Below are 24,746 nucleotides of genomic sequence, written 5' to 3'. Positions count from 1 at the left end.
TTCCAGTTTAACAGAATATGGCTTAATGGGTCAACGAACTTTGCCAACTCCGGTGATTTTACTTTCCTGTCACCCAGAGGCTGCAGCGTAATTGACTATATAGTGATCTCTTCTTCTTTTCTGCCATACGTTTCTGATTTTGCAGTGGGCGACCACACAGATAGTGACCACGTTCCTCTAACATTGATAATTAAGCTTCACTACCAGCCAAGCTCTCTTTTAGTCAAACAATTCCCTGCTGAATCTACTGAGGCCCTATGCAAAATCCATTGGAACGAGGCCTCAATTCAAATATTTTCTAACTTAATCAAATCCCACACCATGTTAGAACTCCGACTACACTGTACTTCATTTGACGACGCCCCCGAATTTATTAAAAGATACGAGGCTATACTTTCCCACATAGTTGATTCCTTGATCCAGAGCCCAAGATCTCAAAGGAACTTAAGAACGCCTTATAGTCTTCTCTGGGCAGACAAGGGGTGCTGTGAACTGAAACGTCTCATTCGTGATACTTACCGCCAATTCCGGGACTCTAATGACCGATCTCTACTTCTAAGATACTTTGACCTTAAAAAACAACTCCAACAACTTATCCAGAAAAAGAATGAAGACCTTTCATTTTCCCAGTGGGAACAGCTATATCAAGCCACAATCCATAATAAATCTAAACTCTTCTGGTCTATAGTATCGGGGTCCTCTCACAAAGCTGATCCAGAGGCTTCCACAGTTTCATCACTGGAGTGGCTTCGACACTTCTCAGCTCTGTTCTATGAAAGTCAAACTGATGTTCCAAACTTTTTAGATCCCCCATTGACCGCCTTACCCAATTGGCCCTTGACCACACCCGACGAAGTCCGTGAGTTAATTTCTCAACTCAAAAATGGAAAAGCCCCTGGCCCCGATGTCATCTCAGCTGAAATGCTAAAGCATGACTCGGACTTTTGGGCCCCCCTTCTTGCTTCCACCTTTTCAATGGCTGACCAAACTGGCTTAATGCCGGAAGCATGGACGAATGCCATTATAACTCCCATCTTCAAGAAGGGAGACCGTTCACTTCCCTCCAACTATAGGCCAATCAGTCTCTTGTCCATCATCGGGAAACTCTATGCAAAGCATCTAATGGCCAAACTTGCCTCCTGGATGGCACAGTCCAAAATCCCCGGGCCTGAACAAATCGGGTTCACCAAAGGGAAGTCAACTACAGACCACTGTCTGGTTCTCTATCATTTGGCCAACAAATATTCACAGAAGCCCAACTGCAAACTCTACACTGCTTTCCTGGATCTGAAGGGAGCTTTTGATTCTATTGACAGAGATCTTCTCTGGACTAAACTAAACAAACTGAACATTGATCCAAGGCTGCTCTTCCTCATCAAAAGACTGCATACTTCTACAACATGCCAAGTCAAGTGCTCCCCCACTGGAACACTAACATTAAAGATCCCGGTCAATAAAGGCGTCAAACAGGGCTGCATCCTAGCGCCCGCTTTATTTAATCTGTTCCTCAATGATATGGCTCCTTTCTTGGCTGAAATAGATGCTCACTCTCCTAAAATCGGCTCCCTACAAGTCCCTCTGCTCCTTTACGCGGATGATGCCGTTCTAATTTCCCGCACCCGTGTGGGTTTGAAATGCCTACTTTCCAGGTGCCTCGAATATCTCAACCAAAACAAGCTACTACTAAACTGCGAAAAATCAAAAATTCTTGTTTTCTCCAAATCCTGGCGACCCTTAAAATGGGTAATCAATGGAAACATAATAGAACAGGTTAAGCATTACAAATACCTTGGTATCAACTTTCAATATAACCTATTTTGGACACAACACCGTAATTCTGTTACAAATCTAGCCTCTTCCAGCGCCTTTGCAGTCTCCCGGTTTTTCTACAATACTGGCAACCAATTCATCCCTGCAGCCATAAAGGTCTTTAACGCTAAAGTTCAGGCCCAAATTTTATATGGTTGCCCTATATGGATTAGCTCATTCGACCATTCTATTGAGTGTATCCAGTCAAAATTTCTTCGCAAAATATTAGGGCTGCCAAATTGCGTTCCTTACGCTGCTCTTTGCCTGGAAACTGGACAGACTTCAATTGAATCTAGAGCCTGGCTGATTACCTTCAAATACTGGCTGAGACTTCATAACGACCCTGATCCAAATAGTCTCATTTTCCAATTACTTCAAGATTTGTCCCCTTCCAACTGGCTTGCCATCATCGAGAAAAAAATTAGTGCTTTGGGTCTATGCTTGGACTCTTTTTATATTCTGTCTGCCTCTGAAACGTTTCAAATAATTAAACGAAGAGTCCTGGATATTGAGCAACAAAATCTCTATAATGCAGCTAACAAGACTTGTTCACCAACGAAATTGTCTCTTCCTTGCAAATTTGGACATTTAGCTTCATATCTTTCTGCACTAAGCAATCCCCAGCACCGGAGGGCGTTTTAATTGGCCCGGTTTAATGTGATGCCATCTGCAGTCCTGACTGGCAGATTTTTAAGGACCCCCTACGCTGATAGGCTCTGCTCATGCAAACAAAACTGTATCGATTCAATTTCCCATATCCTACTAGGGTGTCCCAAGTATACTGCCCCTCGTACCCAACTTTTAGAACCAATTTTAAAAAACAAATCAGGCCTCTCCGAAGCTGATAAAGTTTATTTTATGTTGAGTGACTCTCTACAGGATGTATCTGCGAACGTAGCATCCTTTTTACACTATGTTACAATCCTGTGTAACAAAGACCAGCAAACTGCACTCTTCTTTTAATCTTCCTTTTATACGTTGTCTTGTCTATGCCAATAAAGTTCTGATTGATTGACAGACCAATGAAAAGCACACTGCACAAATCCATTTAGGAGATTAATAATACAATTAATAGTGGCTGTCTCCCTACTTCCCTGAAAGAGATGCCAGAATGCCAGGTATCATATACAGTGGTGCCCCGTATAGCGACGATAATCCGTTCCGAAAAAATTGTCGCTATACGGATTCATCGCTATGCGGAACAAAAAAAGCCCATAGGAACGCATTAAAACACGTTTAATGTGTTCCTATGGGCAAAAAACTCACCGTTCTGCGAAAATCCTCCATGCAGCCGCCATTTTCGCTGCCCGGTAAGCAAGGAAAGGGCACGAAAACACAGCGGGCGGCCATTTTCTTTACCCGGCAGCCATTTTGGAACCGCCGATCAGCTGTTGGAAAAACATCGTTATGCGATAATCAGTAAGCGAAACTCTTACCAATCATCGCAAAGCGATGTTTTACCATTTAAAAAAAACACATCACTATGCGGATTCGTCGTTAAAGAATCGCTTGTTATGTGGGGCACCACGGTACACTGCTTCCCACAAGTAATATCTGAGCATCCAGAAGCAAGATCATGTCCTGAAAGCATGACCCTTAAGAGAGAATCCAAATTTGTTTGGAATTGTTACAGCTTACTATCTTTTCTTTCAGGCACATGAATTTTTTTTCTAGAAGAGAGGAATGAGCAGAGTCTCCTACCTCCAGGATACCCAGCAATGTTTCGACATTGCACTAAAAATTCAAACCAAGGATGAGCTTCATGCAAAGCTTTGTTGTTCAAAACGGGGCTATCTGAAGAATACAAACTGAAAAAGGAAGAGCAAAATATCAATTTCCTGAAATATATTTTAAAAAGCAATACTCTCACACTCCAGTCAACAAATTATGGGCTGTTGCTTGGGGACAGTGTTAGATCTAGCAGTCAGTTGTATTATGACAGATACATATGCTTTTCCCCCAAGTTTGGTATGACAGAAGTAAGAGACTAGAGGTGGTGGTATGCTCCTAACTGGGGACTACTTTCTCCATGGAGCTTACTCTCTCATTTTTACTCCTTTATGCTAGAGAGTTAGACAGCTACAGAATCCAGACCTAAATGATCTTCTGTCTTGAAGGGAAAGTCTAGGATAAAATGCTGCTGGGGGAAGGTGAGAGTCAGAGGAAAAGCCAAAAATACATGAATGTGCAGAATCCAAAGAAACCTTAGAGCTAGAGTATTTTTTAAATCCATCAGCAATGTCAAAATTAGTTTTGAGTTCAATATGCAAGTTCCCGGATGTAAAAAGACACTCTTTGGGATATACTTCACAAATCTTGCTTTCCTGGTTTGCTACAATTTTTATTTTCTATACACTTCCACAAAAACAAATCTTAGATACATATCCTACCTATAGTAGTCTAAATACATGTAGAGAAGATAGTCTAGGCCATGTTCTACACAGTAAAGGATAAAGCAGTGGTGCATATCTAAGTCCCCAATGGACTGTGGTTTTGGAAGAGGCTGTGGATTCTGCATTACTCCTCCAATGAAAGTCAATCTCTGGAGAAGACATTCAATTTGTTCCAGTTCTGCTGGCATGAAAATTCCTTTCCTATCAAGAAAAACACAACAAAAATTGGACACAGAACAGTCTTTTCAAGGTTACTAAGGAGATGAATGCTAGGAAAGTTTCACAGAAGTTGATAATCAATATTGAGAAGGCACACACCTAGCCAAGTTATCCAGTATTTCATTCTGCATATAACGGCTACACAATATAGTTTCATAAATGGCTTCTAAAGTCAGTTGTGGCCAATTTGTGCTTCTTCCCTGAGGCTGACATTCCGCAATCCATGAACTAATATTTCCCCAGTCGTGCCAAGATGACAGATACATCCAAACAACCAATGGATTATGTGACTTGAATTCTGTATTTTAAAAAAAAACATATAGTTAGTATGGATGCTCAGAGCTATTCAGATATGTACAGCATCACTTTGTTAATCCTTGCTATCTGCATAAAATCAATATTTCATATTCGGAATCAAGTATGAAGAGTATAAGAGAGAACTGAAAAGGTATACAGGCACATTTCAGAGTTCCTGTGGCTATTTTTTAAAACCCTAATGGCCTGTATCCAGGACCATATTCATTTCATCCATATTAGTCTGTTCACACCTTAAATATCTGTTATAAAGGCTGCTCTTCATGGTGGCCACAATTAATTAGGATGAAGAAAAACAACTCTGCAGTGTCTAGTCTCATTTTCTTCACTATTTTATCCTGTCAAATTTGTTTGGCTCTGACTCTTATTTATTTATGTATGCATTTAACTTATATGCTGCCCACACTACCCAAAGGTCTCTGGGCGGCTTGCAACATTTAAAATACAATAAAAAGGCAAAATAATTAAAATGCAATTAAATTTTAGTGATTAGATACTCTTTTATTGAAGAACGATGGAACATAAAGCCCCAAATATATGGAAATAGAAAAGATTACACTGGTGTTAGACAATTCCTAGCTTGCTTTTCAACAGAGGATCTCTCTCATTGTTGGCTACTTTTTTCTCCTAAGTAATTATAATTTCCCTCCTCTGGCTGATATTTGTTCTTCCAGGCAAGTGACGTTTTATTTAGGGACTCTCATTTTTAGAATAGATTTTTTTGCTAAACCTGTTCAGTTTTTATTTTTCTTACGGGCCTGTTTTATTTCATTTGATTCCAACATTTTAATTGTTACAGGGTAATCTGAGCAGTGCAAATGCCCTGGAAGAGGAGGGAGTACTTTTTAACATACATAGATCTCTACAACAGAACTACAAGTTCCCTAGAAAACAGTAAGCAAGAGTGCTTCTCTGAAGCATCTCAAAATCTTTTTCCTAGTCCAAAACTTATCAGTCTTTATCTTGTAAAACACAATGAAATACAGTGGACCCTCGACTTACAGACGGCTCGACTTACAGACTTTTCGAGTTACAGACTTCTCTGGCTGCAAAATTTAGATTCGACTTGCAGCCGGAGAATCGACCTACAGACCAGAAAAAAACCCAAAATGGAACAAAAATAGAATAAAAACTGCCAGTTATGGGATTAATCAGTTTTCAATGCATTGTAGGTCAATGGAGATTCGACCTACAGACTTTTCGACTTGCAGCCACCGTTCCAATACGGATTAATTCTGTAAATAGAGGGTCCACTGTATTGAAAACTCTTTCCTGAAATTCCTTCCTCAGCACATGGTTCATTGTCTATTATTATTCAGAATCTTAAGACATAAACCACATGGCATCAACACATTCGTACAAGAATATATTTGCCACCTTGAGGGTGTTGTCTCGGGAGGAGAATCATCTCTCGGGTAACTTGGTCCCATTGATGAGCCCAGTTTAACATAATTCTATGTTTCCTTTCATGAATCCTGTCTTCCTCACAATTAAAAAGGGTATCCAAAGCAGCATTGTGGATAGAAGTATCTTGTTCTCTTTGCCAGGACCTGCCAATGAGAGTAGAACTTCTCTATGAAGCATATTTAATTTACTCTTTCCAAATGAATCTTAATTTGTAAGTCAATTTGTAGGAAAATCATTTCTAAGTTTAAAAACACCTCTCTCTCTTGCATGCATGTGTGCACACACACACACACACACACATGCGTGCACACGAAAGGGAGAGAAAAGAACACAGAGCAGATCCTCTGCAGCTTACAATTGAGATGGGTTTGACAGTTACATAGAAATGAATTAATCAATTAACCAGAATTAGTTATCAATAACGAATAGCCAGACAACTTGTTTAATCTCTTCTACAGCATTAAACCTTGCATCTGTAGAAAATAAGGAATTTTTATTGTAAGGCTGAGAATTCATCGTCCCAAAACACTGTTCCCAGAAATTGACATTATCAAATACGAATGCAAATACTTTATTGTTTCATAGCCAATGAGGCTGCCTACATGAGCAGAGATTAAAGCAGACTTTAAAAATAGTATTTGCCATCTAACGTTAAGTACATATAAACAATTTGAAAGGCATTAAAATAAAATCAGCATTTTCAAATGAGGATAAAGTAATGAAATTATCTTGAAGAGCTTGTGAAGCAGGCAATGAGTTCGGTCTTTCCACAGCTTGTTTAATGAATTCAGTGGTCCTGTACGATATAGAGTAGGCTGTGTGGTCATCATCAATATTATCAGTTTTAAAACATGGCTAAACATACATTACCTGGATTGAGCTGTACTCTTTTCCTCCTCCTGAAATGTTTGTGAATAAACATTTTCCACCTGGTGCACAAAGTCTATCATTTCCTTCTCCATTTCAGAAAAGTAGTTTTTCTCTTGAAGCATGTTCACCTTCACAATCAAACAAACAAACAAACAAACTGTCTCATCAAGCCATGGAACTGCAAGTTTTCAAGAGCAGCTTATTAAGAAATCACAAATGTGACTATAAATAAAGGTAAAGGACCAGAAGCAATCTAGAATAACATATTAAATGCCAACTCTTCTCCACATAGCACTATAGCTGACAAGGATATCATCAAAACAGGATTTTCACTTCAGCTAGTAATACTACAGAGAAAACACAAAAATATCTGGCAATTAGGTGAATACTGGCACAATTTGTAGATGGCAGTTGCTGACAGTGGAAAGCAGCAAGAGAGGAATCCTGCATCCAAAGGTAGGGCATATAAAACCAGTGGCAACAAGAATCAATATACACACAGAGACAGGTTATTGCCATACTCACCAAAATATCACAGAGGTGTTTGTCAGTTACATAAAAACATATTCGGTGCAGTTGCTCCATCACACTGAAACCCTAAACAAAAATTAAACAATTGTCTACTATAAAAATGGTTTTTAATGTTTGCACACATACAAAAAAGCAGGGGTTAGCAACTTCTAAGGCCACATTGGCACCTACCTGAACCCCACAAGAGGAAGCACACCCCTCCACGCTACTATTGCTACTGCATTTGCTAAGTGACTGGGATTTACCTCTCCTCACCCATTTACACAACAGACCAGGTCAATAACAGGATCATCACTACCTCCCCTCATTTTCACAGCTATGGTTGTGTCCTAGAAAACCATAAAAGGGTCACAGAGGTGGGATCAGAGGAAGAAACTATGGGCAGAGGCAGGACCAGAGGAAGGAAGGAAAGGGGTGTGTGGGTTGGAAGGCTACTCACATTACAAGAAGTATGAACAGTGATCTCACTAAGTCTGCAGCCCCTATGTGAGAACTGATTGCAATTTCAGACATGATACAGGCTGCAATCAAATTGCAGCAAAGCCGAATTGTTCAGCTCTCCAATGTAGTCACACCCTCTGTCTCTTGTTAAACCTGTCATCACTGCAGATCACTGTGTAGCTTGCACTGAGAAAAATAAGGGTTTTTGAACAACTGAGAGGCCTTGGAACCAGGATGCTGCCTTGCCACTATAGCTGATAGACAGACCTTTAGGGAGGAGAGTGACAAACCATTCTTTTTCAGGTGCAAGAGAAAATGGAGTATCATGTGTAGTGAGGGTGGAAAGCTAGATTCTCCTATTGACTGTACAAGAGTTGAACCTCTATCATTTGTATCTGTACCTACATCTGGTGGATGGCTTTTTAGATGCATGGATAAATCCTCTTCTGTATTAGAGAATTCTCCATGCTGTTTGTCTCAGCCTGGTTATGTCTGGGTGGCAAACTGCCCCTCTCTTATGGGATTGTAAGTGTGGGATCACTGGAAGCTGGCAAGTGTCTGCTGCCAATTTTAATATTACAGACCACTTATGGTGTGGTCACCATAGAGCTATCAAAATTGTGCTGGATTTTTCTTTACAAAGTTTCAGTATTACTTTCTGAAATAGGCAAACTGGTGGGAAGAGATAGAGGAGTTTCCTCGACCTGCAGGTCATGAAAGCCTCTCTTAGAGGCCTGCCCAGAAGCAGTACTTTTGACACATCCCATTTTCCACGGTGCTGAACTGATCTCTCTCTGGCTACCCCAGCAGGCACAAACCTCAAACACACTTGTGGCTAGTTCCCACTTGTCGTTGTGAGCCATTTGCCTGCTTAGGCTGTCAACTATTTGGCCGTCTTCTCCTGCCACATGGATGGCCACTGGGAAGATGTGATGAAAGATACACTGTTCCCAGAACTGAATAGTCAGGTACAATAGAGATATGGACTGCATTCTGCCCCATTTATTTAGGTAGTAGAATGTAGGTGGCCACTTGCACTACTTGTCCAATATCACCGTCTCAGATGCTTTCTTTTAAGGCCTTTGTTACTATTAGCAACTCTGTCCATCCACCCATCCATGCAATTTCTGTACTGTCCCTCTGAGGACCACTACTTTGGGCAGTTTACAGATTAAAACTTAAAAATTGCATATGACCCTATATGACAATACATTCAACAACATAGTGATTCAAAGAAAATTCATACAAAAAGAAAAAAAAGGAAAGGAAAGAAAAAAATTAAAAATTAATACTATCAGCATCTGGTTATCCATTATTGAAGGCAGATTTGTATAATTTTCAGGAGGGCAGGGGTCTGATGTATCTCAGTAGGTAGCTTGTTCTAACTCTAGCCCATTTATATGGAGATCTCTTTCTTTCTCGGCTCAGAGGGCATGGATCTGATTCTGGCAGTGTGCCCCCCAACCTATCAAACTTGTACCAGTTGTTACTTGAATTCTGGGCCTGGGGTGTTTGAACTGCCTTCTCATGGTTAGACTGCTAGTGTGCTGCAGTAGGTGCAAGTGCTACTTCACAGGCCATGGTTTATTTTCTGGAAATGCTCTTTGTTAATTTATCAAAATAAGCTAGTTACCAAGCTTGAAGGGATCTCATTTTCAAGTGGGCAAGTGAAATTACAGCTGTTGTTTATGCCATAAGGCCTAGTAGTATTTGGGCCATATAGCCACTCAGACTAATTTGAATTTTTTTCTCAAGCTTGGAAGCTTGTCTAGTCTGTCTTGAGGTAAATAGTCTCTTAAAATTCTGGCATCTACTGCTGATCTGAGGTATTGAATCTTCTTGTACAGTGTCAAATTTGACCTTTCGAGATCTGTCAGCAGATGTGAGATGAAGGAGACATCTTTTTCTGCCTTGCCTTTGGAGCTGGAGACAATCAACCAGTCATCTATGTATGGAAACACCGTTACACCACAGACTCTGGTGCCCTATACTTTCTGAAGAATCTGGGTGCTATAAAAGACCACAAGGGAGTACCTTTAACTGTTAGATATTGTTGCCCGATACAAAATGTAGGAAACACTACAGATTTTTGCAAATAGTAATACAGAAATAGGTGCCCTGGAAGTCTATCACAGCAAACCATTCTCCCTTCTTGAGAAGTAGTAATACAGTTCCTCGCATCACCATTCTAAACTTTTTTGTCTATATATAGAATTTGCATATCTCAGGTACAAAATTGGTCTCACGCTTTTATCTTTTCTTGGGAACCATGGAATAACAGGAGCAGAAAAAGTGGGAAGCATTTCTGGATGAACAGGTTGTATGGCATATTTCTTTAAGAGCATAGCTGTTTCTTCCTCCAAAATGTATGATGGTGTTATAGGTCTGAAGAGTGCTATTGTAGGGAGAGATATAAATTATATGGTACAGTTATATCTGATAATTTTGACCAAACTCCAGGAGGCAGTGGAAGACAGGAGGGCTGGCATGTCTGGTCCATGGGGTCACGAAGAGTCGGACACAACTTAACAACTAAACAACAACAACATATCTGATAATTATTCATCATTGGTGACTGTGCTTAAGGTGCTAAAAATGGAATGGTGTCTTCTATATATCATGTTTTCCCGAAAATAAGACAGGTTCTTATATTAATTTTTGCTCCAAAAATGCATTAGGGCTTATTTTCAGGGGATGCTTTGTTTTACAGTCATGTCATCTTCTTCTGGTTGTGGCACAATGGTGGAGGGTGGGGTTTCACTTAACTGGGGCTTATTTTTGGGGTAGGGCTTATATTACAAGCTTCCTGAAAAATCACGTTAGGGCTCATTTTCAGGTTAGGTCTTATTTTCAGTGAGACAGGGTAAGAGGTAAGGAGCTGAAGATCTCAGTGTAGATGCAGTCAAAGATGCTGCATATACTTCTTCTCCTACTTTTTTGATGTGCTTGGTTGTTTGAAACATTGCCATTGAGACTGCTGCCTTGTAGTAGTGCAAGGATGAGGAAGGTGGAGGCTTTTATCATTCTGAAGAAAATTTGGTTGATGAATACGAGTATGGACATATCCAGTATGGTCAGCATTGCCTTTGTTGACATAGTGAATGAAACCCCATCCTCTTAGCAAGAAGGATCTTGGAATTGTTGTAAATCACAAGCCAAATTGGAGTCAACATGTGAAGAACTATCCAGCTCTTGAAATGGATGAAATCCTACAAAAGCCTAGCACTCTGGTCCCATGGAGAACTGGGTTACTTGGAAGTCAATTAATAGGCTACAGACTAGAGTTTGGGGAACCAAAGTGAATCTAAGAAAATGCAATTTCACACCAATGTCAGTGTACTCTATAGCCTTCAACATGTACCATGGAAGTCTTGATGTTAGCTCCCCCAAAATGCTCTTGAATTGCCCATTACTGGATGAAAATTATCTGATAAATTTATTAACTGCATTCTGGTGCTTTTAACACAAGGAATGAGAGATGAGAAAAGTAAAACCAATCTCTTATTATGCGTATACACAAGCAATGGTTTCAGATTGAACCTAATTTAGTATACATATTACTCACCAAGTTTCTTAAGAGTTTGGAGGCTTTTTCAATGTCATCTTTCAAAAGACTTTTGTAAACCAGGTCCAGTCCTATTTGGGTAAGTTCTTCAAGATTTGCACCAGGTTTGCAAGCTAGCCGGCAAAAGGTCTGAGCCTCTGGCAACTGGTTTTTTAAAATAGCTTCAGAAATAATTTGCTACAAGGGGAAAATATATTTACAATTCTGTTAGCTACTTCTGGAGAACACATGCAATTCAGTTGCCTTTTCTACAGGATCAGCAAAACTGGGGAGAATACTGAGGAAAGAGGGTGGCACAAGTTAAATGAATAAGGGCACAATACAATATACAGCACTTTTTAGTAATAAGAATATATGAGAAAGTGCTTATCTTCATCTAGTTCAACACTGTAGATAACCAACTGTCTCTGGAATTCTCCAGTAAGGCGTGTTTTTTTATTGCAAAATTTATTTTATTTATTTATTATAACATTTGCTTGCATGTTATGATATCTCCTCCAGCAGCAAATATTCAATGTCTTACCAACTCTAAACACATATTGTGGCCATCTATTATACTGGAGCAAATTGCAAAAAAAAAAAAAAAAAAGGATTATGTATTCTGTGGAAAAGCCCTTGTTTGTCTGAATTTCTGCCCACTGGTTTCAGTGGATGACTCCAAAGTTCTGATAATTATGAGAGACAAAATTTCTCTCTCCACTTTCTCTCCATATTCGAATGGTTTTCTTCTGAAACTTTTCAGTTCCAATAATATCCCTTAATGAAGTAAGGTAACCACAAGTGTGAAGAAAATTACAAATATGACCACATCATAGACATACAATACTACCAGTTTTATTTGAAATCCTTTCTTAATAATCCCTGACATAGAATTTGACATTTTCATGGTTCTTACACACCAATTTCACTGTACTATCCAGTTATTTTCAACCAAAGAGTAAGACAAGTGCTTAGTTCTTTTCCACTGCTGTTAAAAGTGCTTAGCTCTGGTTAGATTGTGCCGCAAATGTGGCTACAAAGTATCATTTCCATTTGTAATAATGCAATTTAGAAAGCTGACATGAGTAGTTGCACAGCTACATCTCAGAAAACTAATGTTCTTGTTTACCTCTACTTCAGACTTCTCCCACATCTGGCTTTGTTCTATTTGAGGCACATCTTCTTCAAGAACACAACATGAGCTTGTAACACTGGATGGCTTGAGAGGAAATTTTATCATAAACATCCTAAGTTTAGAGGTATAGCAGGTTAAAATATCAACACATCTGTCCAGATTTTCATCCAGCTCTGTGAAAAATAAAAGTAAAAAACAGTTGTCTGAAAGGATGACTAAAAGAGCTTCTAGGCAGACTAGCAAAACAAAGAAAAATCTGCAACTTCTTAATGCAGACAAGACAAAATACACTCCTTTGGTCTGCTTGCACTGAAACAACATTCCAACATTCACACTCTCTGTGTCAAAAGCACCAGAGTGCAGTTAATAAATTTATCAGATAATCAGATGGCAACAAAGGAAGTACAGGATAGGCAGTTAACCTTTGGGCCATAGAGACTTGGATTCTGATCCCTGCATAATCATATACAAGTCATGATCTACCAATTTACAGTGGTGCCTCGCATAACGATTTTAATTGGTTCCAAAAAAAACGTTATGTGAAACATCGTTATGTGAAACACCATTTCTCATAGGAATGCATTGGAAACCGGTTAATCCGTTCCAATAGGCACGGATTACCGTCCTTAAGTGAAAAAACTCATAGGAAACATCGTTAAACGATACAATGTTTCCTCCACTGGAATGTATTGAAGTTGACTCAATGCATTTCAATGGCTTTGCAAAGTCAATTTTTGCAAATTTAAGTGTGTCATAAAAGGGTCAAAAATGGTTTTAAATGCTTGGATTAGCTTCTGCAGCCTCTAAAACAGATGCAAAAGTTAATTTGGCTTTGATCTGACTTTTCGTTAATTTATGGTGAGTTTTTTCCCCCCAACTTTTGACAGCTGTCAAAATCTGACAGCTCCATTGGTTCCTATGGGGGAAGAAAAAATTCACAAAATATTAACGAAGACTCAGCAACGGTTCTAAATGCTTGGATTCGTTAGAGGACCCCCTAAGTCGTGTGCAAACCTGATTTGGCTTTGATCTGACTTTTCGTTAATTTATGGTGAATTTGTTTTCGGCCCATAGGAACCAATGGAGCTGTCAGATTTTGACAGCTCCATTGGTTCCTATGGGCCGAAAAAAAAATTCACCATAAATTAACGAAAAGTCAGATCAAAGCCAAATCAGGTATGCACACGACTTAGGGGGTCCTCTAACGAATCCACGCATTTAGAACCGTTTTTGACCCTTCTAAGACACTTTTTAAATTGAAAAAAGAAACATCGTTAAGTGAAGCAGGGGACCTAAAATCGCATTCGTTATGCGAAGCATGGTCCCAAACTTCGCTAAGCGAAAATCGCCCATAGGAAGCATCGTTATACGGTGCATATTATTTTCTAAAAAAACACATCGTTATGCGAATTCATCGCTAAACGAGGCACTCGTTAAGCGAGGCACCACTGTATCTCCCTTCTCAATACTGAAACAAAAAAGAGTGAGCAGGGAATAATGTACGTTTGTCCACACTTCCTCAAAGAAGGAGACCAATAAAAAAATCACAGAAGATGAATATTGCTAAAGAAAACATAAAGCACAAAGACTGAACAGACTACAAGGCATTGATTATTTTGCCTTAGTATGAATAGTAGTCCAGCCAGTTTGGAATAGTACCACTAAACATTATGAACTGACAAAATCATGGCTTTTAATACTAAAAAGTGAACATCTTAAATTCACTGAATAAACAGCATTAATTCAGAAGTTAAATTCTTTGTTCTGAAATAAACAGTGGGATTTACAAGGTTCCTCCACTGTTGCTCGTAATGGCACATTAGCTCCTTTGAAAGTGCTCTGTTTGTTCTTTAAAAATTGCCCAGCCTAATCAAGCAGGCTCTTTTACAAACACAAATCCCAAAATAGGGACGTGGTGGCGCTGCGGGCTAAACCGCAGAAGCCTATGCTGCAGGGTCAGAAGACCAAGCAGTCGTAAGATAGAATCCACGCAACGGAGTGAGCTCCCGTCGCTTGTCCCAGCTCCCGCCAACCTAGCGGTTCGATAGCATGCAAATGCAAGTAAATAGGGACCACTTCGGTGGGAAGGTAACAGTGTTCCGTGTCTAAGTCGCACTGGCCATGTGACCACGGAAGATTGTCTTCGGACAAACGCTGGCTCTATGGCTTGGAAACGGGGATGAGCACCGCCCCCTTGAGTCGAACACGACTGGACAAAAATTGTCAAGGGGAACCTTTACCTTTACCTAAATCCCAAAATACAAGTATTAAGCTGGGAATAAGTAATAGGATATAAAATGTGTGGAAACTAGGAATGGAAGAGGTTATAACACAGAACCCTATCTACAAAATCAGACAGAAAAAATAGGAACATACCGCCACAAATAGGGCTAACTATACACAAAATTAACAACCAACAAATCTTTACCTACTTTCACATAGACTTTCATAGTGTACTACCATAGAAACCAATACAGGAAATAGAGCGAACTAGCACTGCAATAAAAGTTCAGCTCTCTGTCTGCATGGCTGTTTCAGTTACAGCAAATAGCTTCCTAGTACATGTACTTTCTCTACGGGACAATAATCAAAGCTGACAACTATTTCTTCCAGTCTCCCTCAGATAACTGACATTCAAAATTCTGTTTGAAACTTGAAAAAATATTTTTGGAATTTGAAGCAATCTGAAAAAAAGTAGCCTCTGATCAAAAGTGGAAAAGGGTGCTTGGAGAATCTTCATGGCCCTTTTCACAAGCAGTTTTCTTGGAAGCACAGATGTGAATGGCTCCAGTTAGGAGAGGGGCCATGCATATCACCCCAGGTCCTTTTTCTTCTTTAAGTCTTTGCTTCTAATTGAATAACTCTGAGAGTCAATTAAGTAAAATTTCTGGAGGAATAGCAGTATCATTGTGTTACATTAAAACCAAGAAAGAATATTGTGGCATCTAAGTATTAATTAGTTCCATTTATCATATGGTTTGTACATTGCAGTCCTCTTTCTAGAGTGCATGGAGCACAGCATAAGCAAACAAACATCTACTCAGTTGGGATATGAAGTGTAATAGAAGTGCAATAAAAACAGTTATGAAATTGGCTTAATTCATGAACTGGTTTGCTGCTATGTGTTGTCAAGGCACTTCTGATTTATGACAATCCTAGAAGGATTTTTGAAGCAGGCATACATAGTTTTTCACCACTTATGCTTCCAATGAATTTTTGTGGCCAAGTGGGGATTTGAGCCTGCAGAGTTTCCTAATCCACTACATGACACAAGTATATGAATACTCACTTAACTCAACTGTGAATCGCAGCTTTACAATATATACAGCAAATGCATGTTTACTTAAGAGGCCCCGGTGGGCTTACTCCCAAGAAAATACACACATGATCCTAGCATTAGATATCAGAGATATGATTGGATGGATTGAGACTTGCATGCAGATCTCTCTTGTCTTTGCTCATCAAATATTATTATAGATGACTCTTAGGACCACATAGTTTATAAATGAATATTAATTTAAAATAATTTAAAAAACAAGAAAAGATTCATTGTTTGTTATGCGTGCAAAACTTAATACTAACTAACACTGCCTTACCTTCAATGTGGATAAAAAGTTCACAAAGCTGTTTATTGAGAAAAGACAGAGTGAGATTCAGCAGTTGTTCAGAGAAGTGTTTGGTCTGCACTTCCAAATCATTTTCTTGGATTGCCATGTACAGTAAGTCCAAGGCTGGCCTCAATTCTTCAACACCTGTGAGACAACATTTAAAAGAAGAAAATATTGTGTTAAAAGTATGGATTTGCAACAGTGCAAATTTCCTACATATTTAATATGGAGCCATACTTAAACTATTCCCATTATGAGTTCTGATAAGAAAGGACACAATCCTGGTAGACTCTTCTCAACAAGTTTCACTGATCTATACCTTCAGAAATCTTATGTACTTTTCAATGTGGCATTTATAGCATTAACTTTAAGCTTGTTCTTTCCCAATCATAGAATGACAGAATAACTGAACTGGAAGGGGCCTCTATGGCCACTGAGTCCAACTCACTGATCAATAAAGGAATCCAAGTCAAAGCACATCTGACAGATGGTTGTCCAATTTTCTCTTGAATAATTCCAGCATTGGAGCACTCACGCTTGTACCAAGCCCATACCTAGTTAATTTGCTAATCAGAATATCATGGGGTGCTTTGTCAAAGGCTTTCCTGCAGTCAAGATATATTATGTCGACAGCATTCACACCATCTACTAACCTGATCCCAAGGTAATTGGTTTCATTGTCATACTACTCTCTGACAGTTATACAGTTTTTCCTGATATTCAGCCTAATCTAGCTTCCAGTAGCTTGAGCTCATTGTTACATGTCCTGCAATCTGGGATTACCAAGAACAGATCCTGCCTTTCCTCTGTATGACTATTTGAAAAGTGCTATCAGATCTCCCGTCAGTCTTCTCTTCTCAAGGCTAAACATGCCCAGTTCTTTCAGTTTTTCCTCACAGGGCTCGGTTTCCAGTTCTGATCATCCTTGTTGCCCTCATGTGAACTTGCTCCAGTTTGTTGGCATCCTTCTTAATGTGTTGCCACATTAACACATGTACTGTGTTCAGTTCCAGAACTGAACACAGTACTCTAGATGAGGCCTAACTAATGCTAAATAGAGGAGTAACTTGCAGTATTTAGAGATTATAGTTCTGTTAAAGCATCCTAAATTATCATTTGCCTTTTTTGCAGCCACATCACACTGCAGGCTCATATTCAGCTTGTGATCTACAACAATTCCAAGATCCTGCTCATGTATAGTATTTTTGAACCAAGTATCTCCCTTCTTGTAATTGTGCATTTGTTTTTTTTCCCCCCCTAGGTGAAGAACTTCACACTTCTCCCTGCTGAATTTCATTCAGTTGTTTTTAGCCCAGTGCTCCAGCCTATCAAGATCATTTTGAATTTTATTAACTATTCCATCCAATTTTGTGTCATCTGCAAATTTGATATGCATTCTCTGTACTCCCTCATCCAAGCCATTGATAAACATGTTGAAGAACACTAGGCCTAGGACTGAATCTTATGGTATACTACCTGTTGTCCCTTCCTCCCAGTTTGCAAAGGAGCCATTGATAAGCAGTTTCTGAGTACGATTCTGTAACCAACTGTGTATTCACCTGATACTTGTATCCAGCTTGCTAATCTGAATATCATGGGGCACTTTATCAAGGGCTTTCCTGCAGTCAAGATATATTATGTCTACAGAATTCACACCATCTACCAAGGAGATTACCTGATCAAAGAATGACATAAGATTAGTCTGGCAGGATTTGTTCTTGACAAATCCATGTTGGCTTCTAGTTATTACTGCATTGTTTTCAATGTGCTTGCAGAGGGACTGCTTTATAATCTGCTCCAGAATTCTCCCTGGGATTGATGTCAGGCTGACTGGTTTGCAATTCCCTGGTTCCTCCTTGTTGCCTTTTTTGAAGACTGGGACAACATCAATCTTCCAGTCATTAGGTATTTCACCCATCCTCCATGATTTCAAGAAAATAATAGACAGCAATCCTGCAATCTTTTCAGCCAGTTCCTTCATTCACTGTTTTCAAAAAGGTTTGTATTATAGACATGCCCATTTGAGCATTCAAATAGATTTACTTACTCTTCAAATAAAAATTGGATACAATGCTTGCAGGTTGCTCTTGTAACGTGCAAACCGAGAGGCTAAAAAGATTTTCTTTGTTCTTTAAAAAGAAATCCACAGTGTCCAACTGATGATTTTCTAAACCAGCCTAAAGAAAAATGAAATTATTGCTAAAGGAGTCACTTTGAAACAGATATTTTTAGCTAAATAACTTTTTTCTTTCTCTCTCTCTCTCTCTCTCTCTCTCTCGCACACACACACACACACACACAGACACACACACAAATTTTGTGTTGGACTAGATCCTTTTTTTCAGGACTAGTATCTCTAAAACATTCTTTTTAAAAAAGTTTAAAAACATTTTGGCTTAATAAGTCTTTTTGTGCCTCCAGGCAGGGATCAGGGCAATTTTGCTTTTAAAAAGTTGGCCAACAGGGGGCTGAGTAAAACAACTCATTTCTATGAGGAAAAAAAAATATTTGGGAGTAAAGCTCATGGGAACAGGTAGGCTTTTATAAAGCCCAAGAAAATACCTATGTACCCCTAGGTGTCTGAAGATGGCCCACCCTGTATTAGTGGAAGAAAAATATTAATACATAGATATAGCAACAATATGGTACATATAAGAGCAAAATATTTATTTATTAGATTTATATCCTATCCCTGGGACGTAAATGAATCCAAAGATTCTTAGATAAAATATTTCAATTGTATAAACTTAAGGCATAAAAACACAATTTCAATTCACACAATTATCATATCTACTACTGTGGACAAGAATCCCATAGAAGAAATGGAGTAGCCCTCATAGTCAACAAAAGAGTGGGAAAAGCTGTACAGTACTGGGATACAATCTCAGAAATGACAGAATGATTTCAATACGAATCCAAGGCAGACCTTTAAACATCACAGTAATCCAAGTTTATGCACCAACCACTGATGCAGAAGAGGCTGAAATTGACCAATTCTATGAAGACTTACAACACCTTCTAGAACTGACACCAAAGAAAGACGTTCTTCTCATTATAGGGGACTGGAATGCTAAAGTAGGGAGTCAAGAGATAAAAGAAACAACAGATGTTTGGCCTTGGAGTTCAAAACGAAGCAGTGCAAAGGCATTAGCCTTTTGTCAAAAGAACAACCTGGTCATCACAAACACTCTTTTCCAACAACACAAGAGGTGCCTCTATACATGGACATCACCAGATGGGCAATATCGAAATCAGATTGATTATGTTCTCTGCAGCCAAAGATGGAGAAGCTCTATACAGTCAGCAAAAACAAGACCTGGAGCTGATTGTGGCTCTGATCATCAGCTTCCGATAGCAAAATTCAAGCTTAAACTGAAGAAAGTAAGAAAAACCACTGGGCTAGTCAGGTATACAGTAATCTAAATCAAATCCCTTATGAATACACAGTGGAGGTGAAGAACAGATTTAAGGAACTAGATTTGGTGGACAGAGTGCCTGAAGAACTATGGGTGGAGGCTCGTAACATTGTACAGGAGGCAGGAACAAAAACCATCCCAAAGAAAAGGAAATGCAAGAAAGCAAAGTAGCTGTTCAACGTGGCCTTACAAATAGCAGAGAAGAGAAGGGAAACAAAATGCAAGGGAGATAGGGAAATTTACAGGAAATTGAATGCAGACTTCCAAAGAATAGCAAGGAGAGACAAGAGGGCCTTCTTAAATGAACAGTGCAAAGAAATAAAGGAAAATAATAGAAAGGGAAAAACCAGAGATCTGTTCAAGAAAACTAGAGATATTAAAGAAACATTTTGCACAAAGATGGACATGATAAAGGAAAAAAATGGTAGGGACCTAACAGAAGCAGAAGACATCAAGAAGAGGTGGCAAGAATACACAGAGGAATTATACCAGAAAGATCTCGATGTCCTAGACAACCCAGATAGTGTGGCTGCTGACCTAGAGCCAGATATCCTGGAGAGTGAAGTCAAGTGGGCCTTAGAAAGCATGGCTAACAGCAAGGCCAGTGGAGGTGATGGCATTCCAATTGAACTATTTAAAATCTTAAAAAATGACACTGTTAAGGTGCTACATTCAATATGCCAGCATGTTTAGAAAACTCAGCAGTGGCCAGAGGATTGGAAAAGATCAGTCTACATCCCAATCCCAAAGAAGGGCAGTGCCAAAGAATGCTCCAACTACTATACAATTGCACTCATTTCACACACTAGCAAGGTTATGGTCAAAATCCTACAAGGTAGGCTTCAGCAGTATGTGGACTGAGAACTCCCAGAAGTACAATCTGGATTTCGAAGGGGCAGAGGAACTAGAGACCAAATAAAGAGCCTCGTGGCGCAGTGGTTAAAACGCTGTACTGCAGCTAAAACTGTGCTCACGACCTGGGGTTCAAATCCCAGGTAGCCGGCTCAAGGTTGACTCAGCCTTCCATCCTTCCGAGGTTGGTAAAATGAGTACCCAGCTTGCTGGGGGGGCAATGTGTAGCCTGTATAATTAAAAAAAATTGTAAAGCGCCCGGAGAGTGCTTGTAGCACTATGGGGCGGTATATAAGTCCAATAAATAAATAAATAAATAAATAAATTGCTAATATACGCAGGATCATGGAGAAAGCGAGAGAGTTCCAGAGAAACATCTGCTTCATTGAGTACACAAAAGCCTTTGACTGTGTGGACCTCAACAAACCATGGCAAGTCCTTAAAGAAATGGGAATGTCTGACCACCTTATATATCTCCTGAGAAATCTATATATGGGACAGGAAGAAACAGTTAGAACTGGATATGGAACAACTGATTGGTTCAAAATTGGGAAAGGAGTATGACAAGGCTGTATATTGTCTCCCTGCTTATTTAACTTATATGCAGAATTCATCATGCGAAAGGCAGGACTTGATGAATCCCAAGCCGGAATTAAGATTGCCGGAGGAAATATCAACAACCTCCGATATGCAGATGACACCACTCTGATGGCAGAAAGTGAGGAGGAATTAAAGAACCTCTTAATGGTCTGAAGCTCAACAAAAAAACTAAGATCATGGCCACTGGTCTCATCACCTCCTGGCAAATAGAAGGGGAAGATATGGAGGCAATGAGAGATTTTACTTTCTTGGTCTCCATGATCACTGCAGATGGTTACAGCAGCCATGAAATTAAAAGACACCCACTTCTTGTGTGGAAAGCGAAGACAAACCTAGAGAGCATCTTAAAAAACAGAAACATCACCCTGCCAACAAATGTCCGCATAATGAAAGTTATGGTTTTCCCAGCAGTGTTGTATGAAAGTGAGAGCTGGACCATAAAGAAGGCTGACTGCCGAAGAATCGATGCTTTTGAATTGTCATGCTGGAGGAGGCTCTTGAGAGTCCCTTGGACTCCAAAGAGAACAAACGTATCCATTCTGAAGGAAATCAACCCCGAGTGCTCACTGGAAGGACAGATCCTGAAGCTGAGGCTCCAATACTTTGGCCATCTCATGAGAAGAGAAGACTCCCTGGAAAAGACCCTGATGTTAGGAAACTGTGAAGGCAAGAGGAGAAGGGGACGACAGAGGACGAGACGGTAGGTTAGTGTCATCGAAGCTACCAACATGAATTTGACCAAACTCCAGGAGGCAGTGGAAGACAGGAGGGCCTGGCGTGCTCTGATCCATGAAGAGTCGGACATGACTTAACAACAACAAGATCTATATCTGCCTTGTTTGGATTAAGCTCCAGTTTGTACGCCCTCATTCAAGTCTATTACTGACATAATAATCTGATTTAAAACTAAAACAACTTCCTTAGATTTACTATGAAAGAAAAGAAAGATCTGATGTTATCAGCATACTAGCGATACTGTTCAAGAGCTTAAAAGATGTGGAATACAGAATTTAAAGGCAATAGGCAACCTAAACAATAAAAAATTGCGTTAGAATCTATATAGGATTTCTCCTTAGATTTTAAATTGAGATTGACCCAACAAAAATAGTATTTAGAATATATCAGACTCTACAATGGTTGTTTAGGAAGGGACAGTCAGACTCTTGACAGGCGAGATGTAACACAGGGAATATATCCTTAAGACATACAATGTGGGCTTGTCTTGCAATTTATTTATTTTGGAATGAAGTAATTGTTTGCATTAATGCTATACTGGAGAAATTTCTGATATTTGCAGATGTTCATATTCTTTAGAAGAATAAACATTTACCATCCACTACACAATGGTCAGAAGATCTACTAAAATTAGCTACATTTTAACATATATTATATAGGCACCAATTCCATGCACCTGGAAGGCCTACACTAATTTATGTGCTTAAATTGTGATATACACAGTGATGGTTACAACCCTATTCATATAGCAAAAATTACAATGGTGGTTTATAATCAGCACTAATATTACTGTATTTATTCTTAATGTTTTTTCCATTCTGTTTCACATTTTATTTCTTTTTTAGTTCAAATTATTTTTGTTATCTTTTTAAAAAACAAAATCTGCAAAAATTAAAAAGTACCAAAAAAAGCAAAAACATACATGTAAACTTTATATGGCACAGGGAACTGAAAAGCAGAGACAAGAGAAAATGCTGAGGTACATGAAAGACCAATGATCACAGATAAATTCCATTCTCTTCTCATGGACCAGAGTATAAGAGGTTTTTGATCTCTGGATAATTCTGTGCAGATGCAACGAGAGTAGAGAGGAATATATTTTTTACTACAAGGAAGGCTCTTCAAAAGAGCTCTAGTTGGTGTTCAGCTCATTCATTCCGTGTTCTATCAATTCTGCTAAAAGGCTATGTGATGATTTAGTGCAGTGGCTCTTAACGTGGGCGATAATGCCCCCCAGGGGGCGATTTCATTTTTCAGGGGGGTGGTAGAACGAAAAGGGGCGGTGTGGGGGCGCTGGAGCAGAAGGGGGGTGGTAGGGGGGCGCTGGAGCAAGCCAAATCTGTTAAGATGGCTGCAGCCTTTTTACAGTGTGCATGAATATATATTTTCCTCCAATCTTAATTTAGTTTCAGAGTTTTCATCTTGAAATTTTTAGTTCCTGCATTGTGGTTTGTTTTTATGCCCTTTTTATATTTCTTTTTGCATCTTAAAATTCGCTTGCAACTAAATCATTAAATGTTACTTTTTTGGGGCATTTCATTTTCTTGGAATTGAATTTTGTTTTCAGGGGTCATTGGATTTAAGTGTCATAAATAAATAAATAAACAAACAAACAAACAAACAAACAATAATAAATAAATAAATAAATAAATAAATAAATAAATAAATAAATAAATAAATAAATAAATAAGAAAGATATCATCACCGTGGGGAGGGGGGGCGATGATAACTTCCTCAATGGCTCAAGGGGGCGTTTCTTTCAAAAGGGTTAAGAACCACTGATTTAGTGCTTCCTGCTAGAACCAAGGAGAACTGATTAAGAGACAGTTGCAATATGGATAAAACAAACTAAAGATAAGCCACCATGATTTTCTGAAAATCCTGGAGGCCAAGGGGAGGGCAAAAAGATGGGCTTTGAACTGAAATTTCCTACAGCATACTGGAAATGGTAATGAGAAGTACAAGTTGGAAGTTTAATATATGCTTCTGTGATACCCGTGGAAGAAAAAAAATCATCTCTGTTCAGGCTTGTAAGACTATGAAGGTGGGTTCTAAGCAATCAACACACAGTGGGCTCCAATGGGCTTTGTCCAGAGGCAGGGAAGACACCTTTTATTTCCAAGGTTAACTAATCCATGATAAATGAAAGGACCAAAGCAAAGAGAAAAGAGAAAAACAGAAGGAAGAAACTGTTTTCAAACAGAAGAATTCCCGGATGTGCCCATGAACAGGGATAGATTCCTCTTTGCATCCAGGTTTCCAGTTATGTCTGGTGCTTGGATGAATCCACAGAGTGAAAATTTGCAGTGCCATTCCCAAAGACAGATAGACCAGGGATGCACTAAGAAGACAAGAGGGCACCATGTCACCCCTTCCACTAAAAACAGCCCAGCTCCTTTGTATTCATCTGTTTTACTGTCTATTTAATTTGTTCACAGAAGCCACTTTACAACTCTCACAAAGGAGTTTACAACTCTCACAAAGCAAGCTTCATTGACAAAAGAGCAAAATTGTCCTAATTCATTCTATGATCAGAACAATCAGAGGCTATTTCTTTTCCTTTGCAGCCTGTTCCAGTTCCTCTACCATCAGTTCCCATAGCAGAAGGTAAAATGAAAAGATGATTGATCCACGCAGAATAAAACTCACCAGTTACTCCAAAAGATATATTGTTTTGTTAAACAAAGGATAGAAAGGAAAACAACAACCTATAATCAAATAAAATAAAAAACAAAGACTATAGCTGTACATCAAAGACTAAATGCTATATTCCATTGTGACCTTTTTTGCAGACAAATCCAGTTCATCAAACATACGCGAATGATGAGAAGCTACAGGTGTATATTGGATAGGCACAGAAAGGTGACAATG

The 24,746-nt window shown here is 39.1% G+C and overlaps 1 protein-coding gene across 6 annotated transcripts in view; it reads right to left on the bottom strand.

Moving 5' to 3' along the window:
- SPG11 (SPG11 vesicle trafficking associated, spatacsin) overlaps positions 1 to 24,746 on the bottom strand; it is a 104,679-nt gene that overhangs the window by 70,512 nt on the left and 9,421 nt on the right. For 5 of the 6 annotated variants that reach the window (XR_013538846.1, XR_013538847.1, XR_012081498.2 and 2 more), the window contains exons 8-17: positions 18,320 to 18,449; positions 16,261 to 16,416; positions 12,659 to 12,837; positions 11,551 to 11,727; positions 7,539 to 7,610; positions 7,014 to 7,141; positions 6,114 to 6,286; positions 4,521 to 4,719; positions 4,200 to 4,403; positions 3,511 to 3,617 (exon numbers count right to left, since the gene is read on the bottom strand). Coding sequence is in view for 3 of the 6 variants with exons in the window: in XM_072981618.2 (XP_072837719.2) it covers positions 3,511 to 3,617; positions 4,200 to 4,403; positions 4,521 to 4,719; positions 6,114 to 6,286; positions 7,014 to 7,141; positions 7,539 to 7,610; positions 11,551 to 11,727; positions 12,659 to 12,837; positions 16,261 to 16,416; positions 18,320 to 18,449 (1,525 nt within the window). In the remaining 3 variants the exon portion in view is untranslated. The remainder of the gene's footprint in view (positions 1 to 3,510; positions 3,618 to 4,199; positions 4,404 to 4,520; positions 4,720 to 6,113; positions 6,287 to 7,013; positions 7,142 to 7,538; positions 7,611 to 11,550; positions 11,728 to 12,658; positions 12,838 to 16,260; positions 16,417 to 18,319; positions 18,450 to 24,746) is intronic. The other variant, XM_078380841.1, reaches the window with a different exon arrangement.

The sequence above is a fragment of the Pogona vitticeps genome, chromosome 12 (assembly GCF_051106095.1).
Source record: "Pogona vitticeps strain Pit_001003342236 chromosome 12, PviZW2.1, whole genome shotgun sequence".
NCBI lineage: Eukaryota > Metazoa > Chordata > Lepidosauria > Squamata > Agamidae > Pogona > Pogona vitticeps.
The sequence above is the reverse complement of the archived record's forward strand: the minus strand, read 5'-3'. Positions and strand labels throughout refer to the sequence as shown.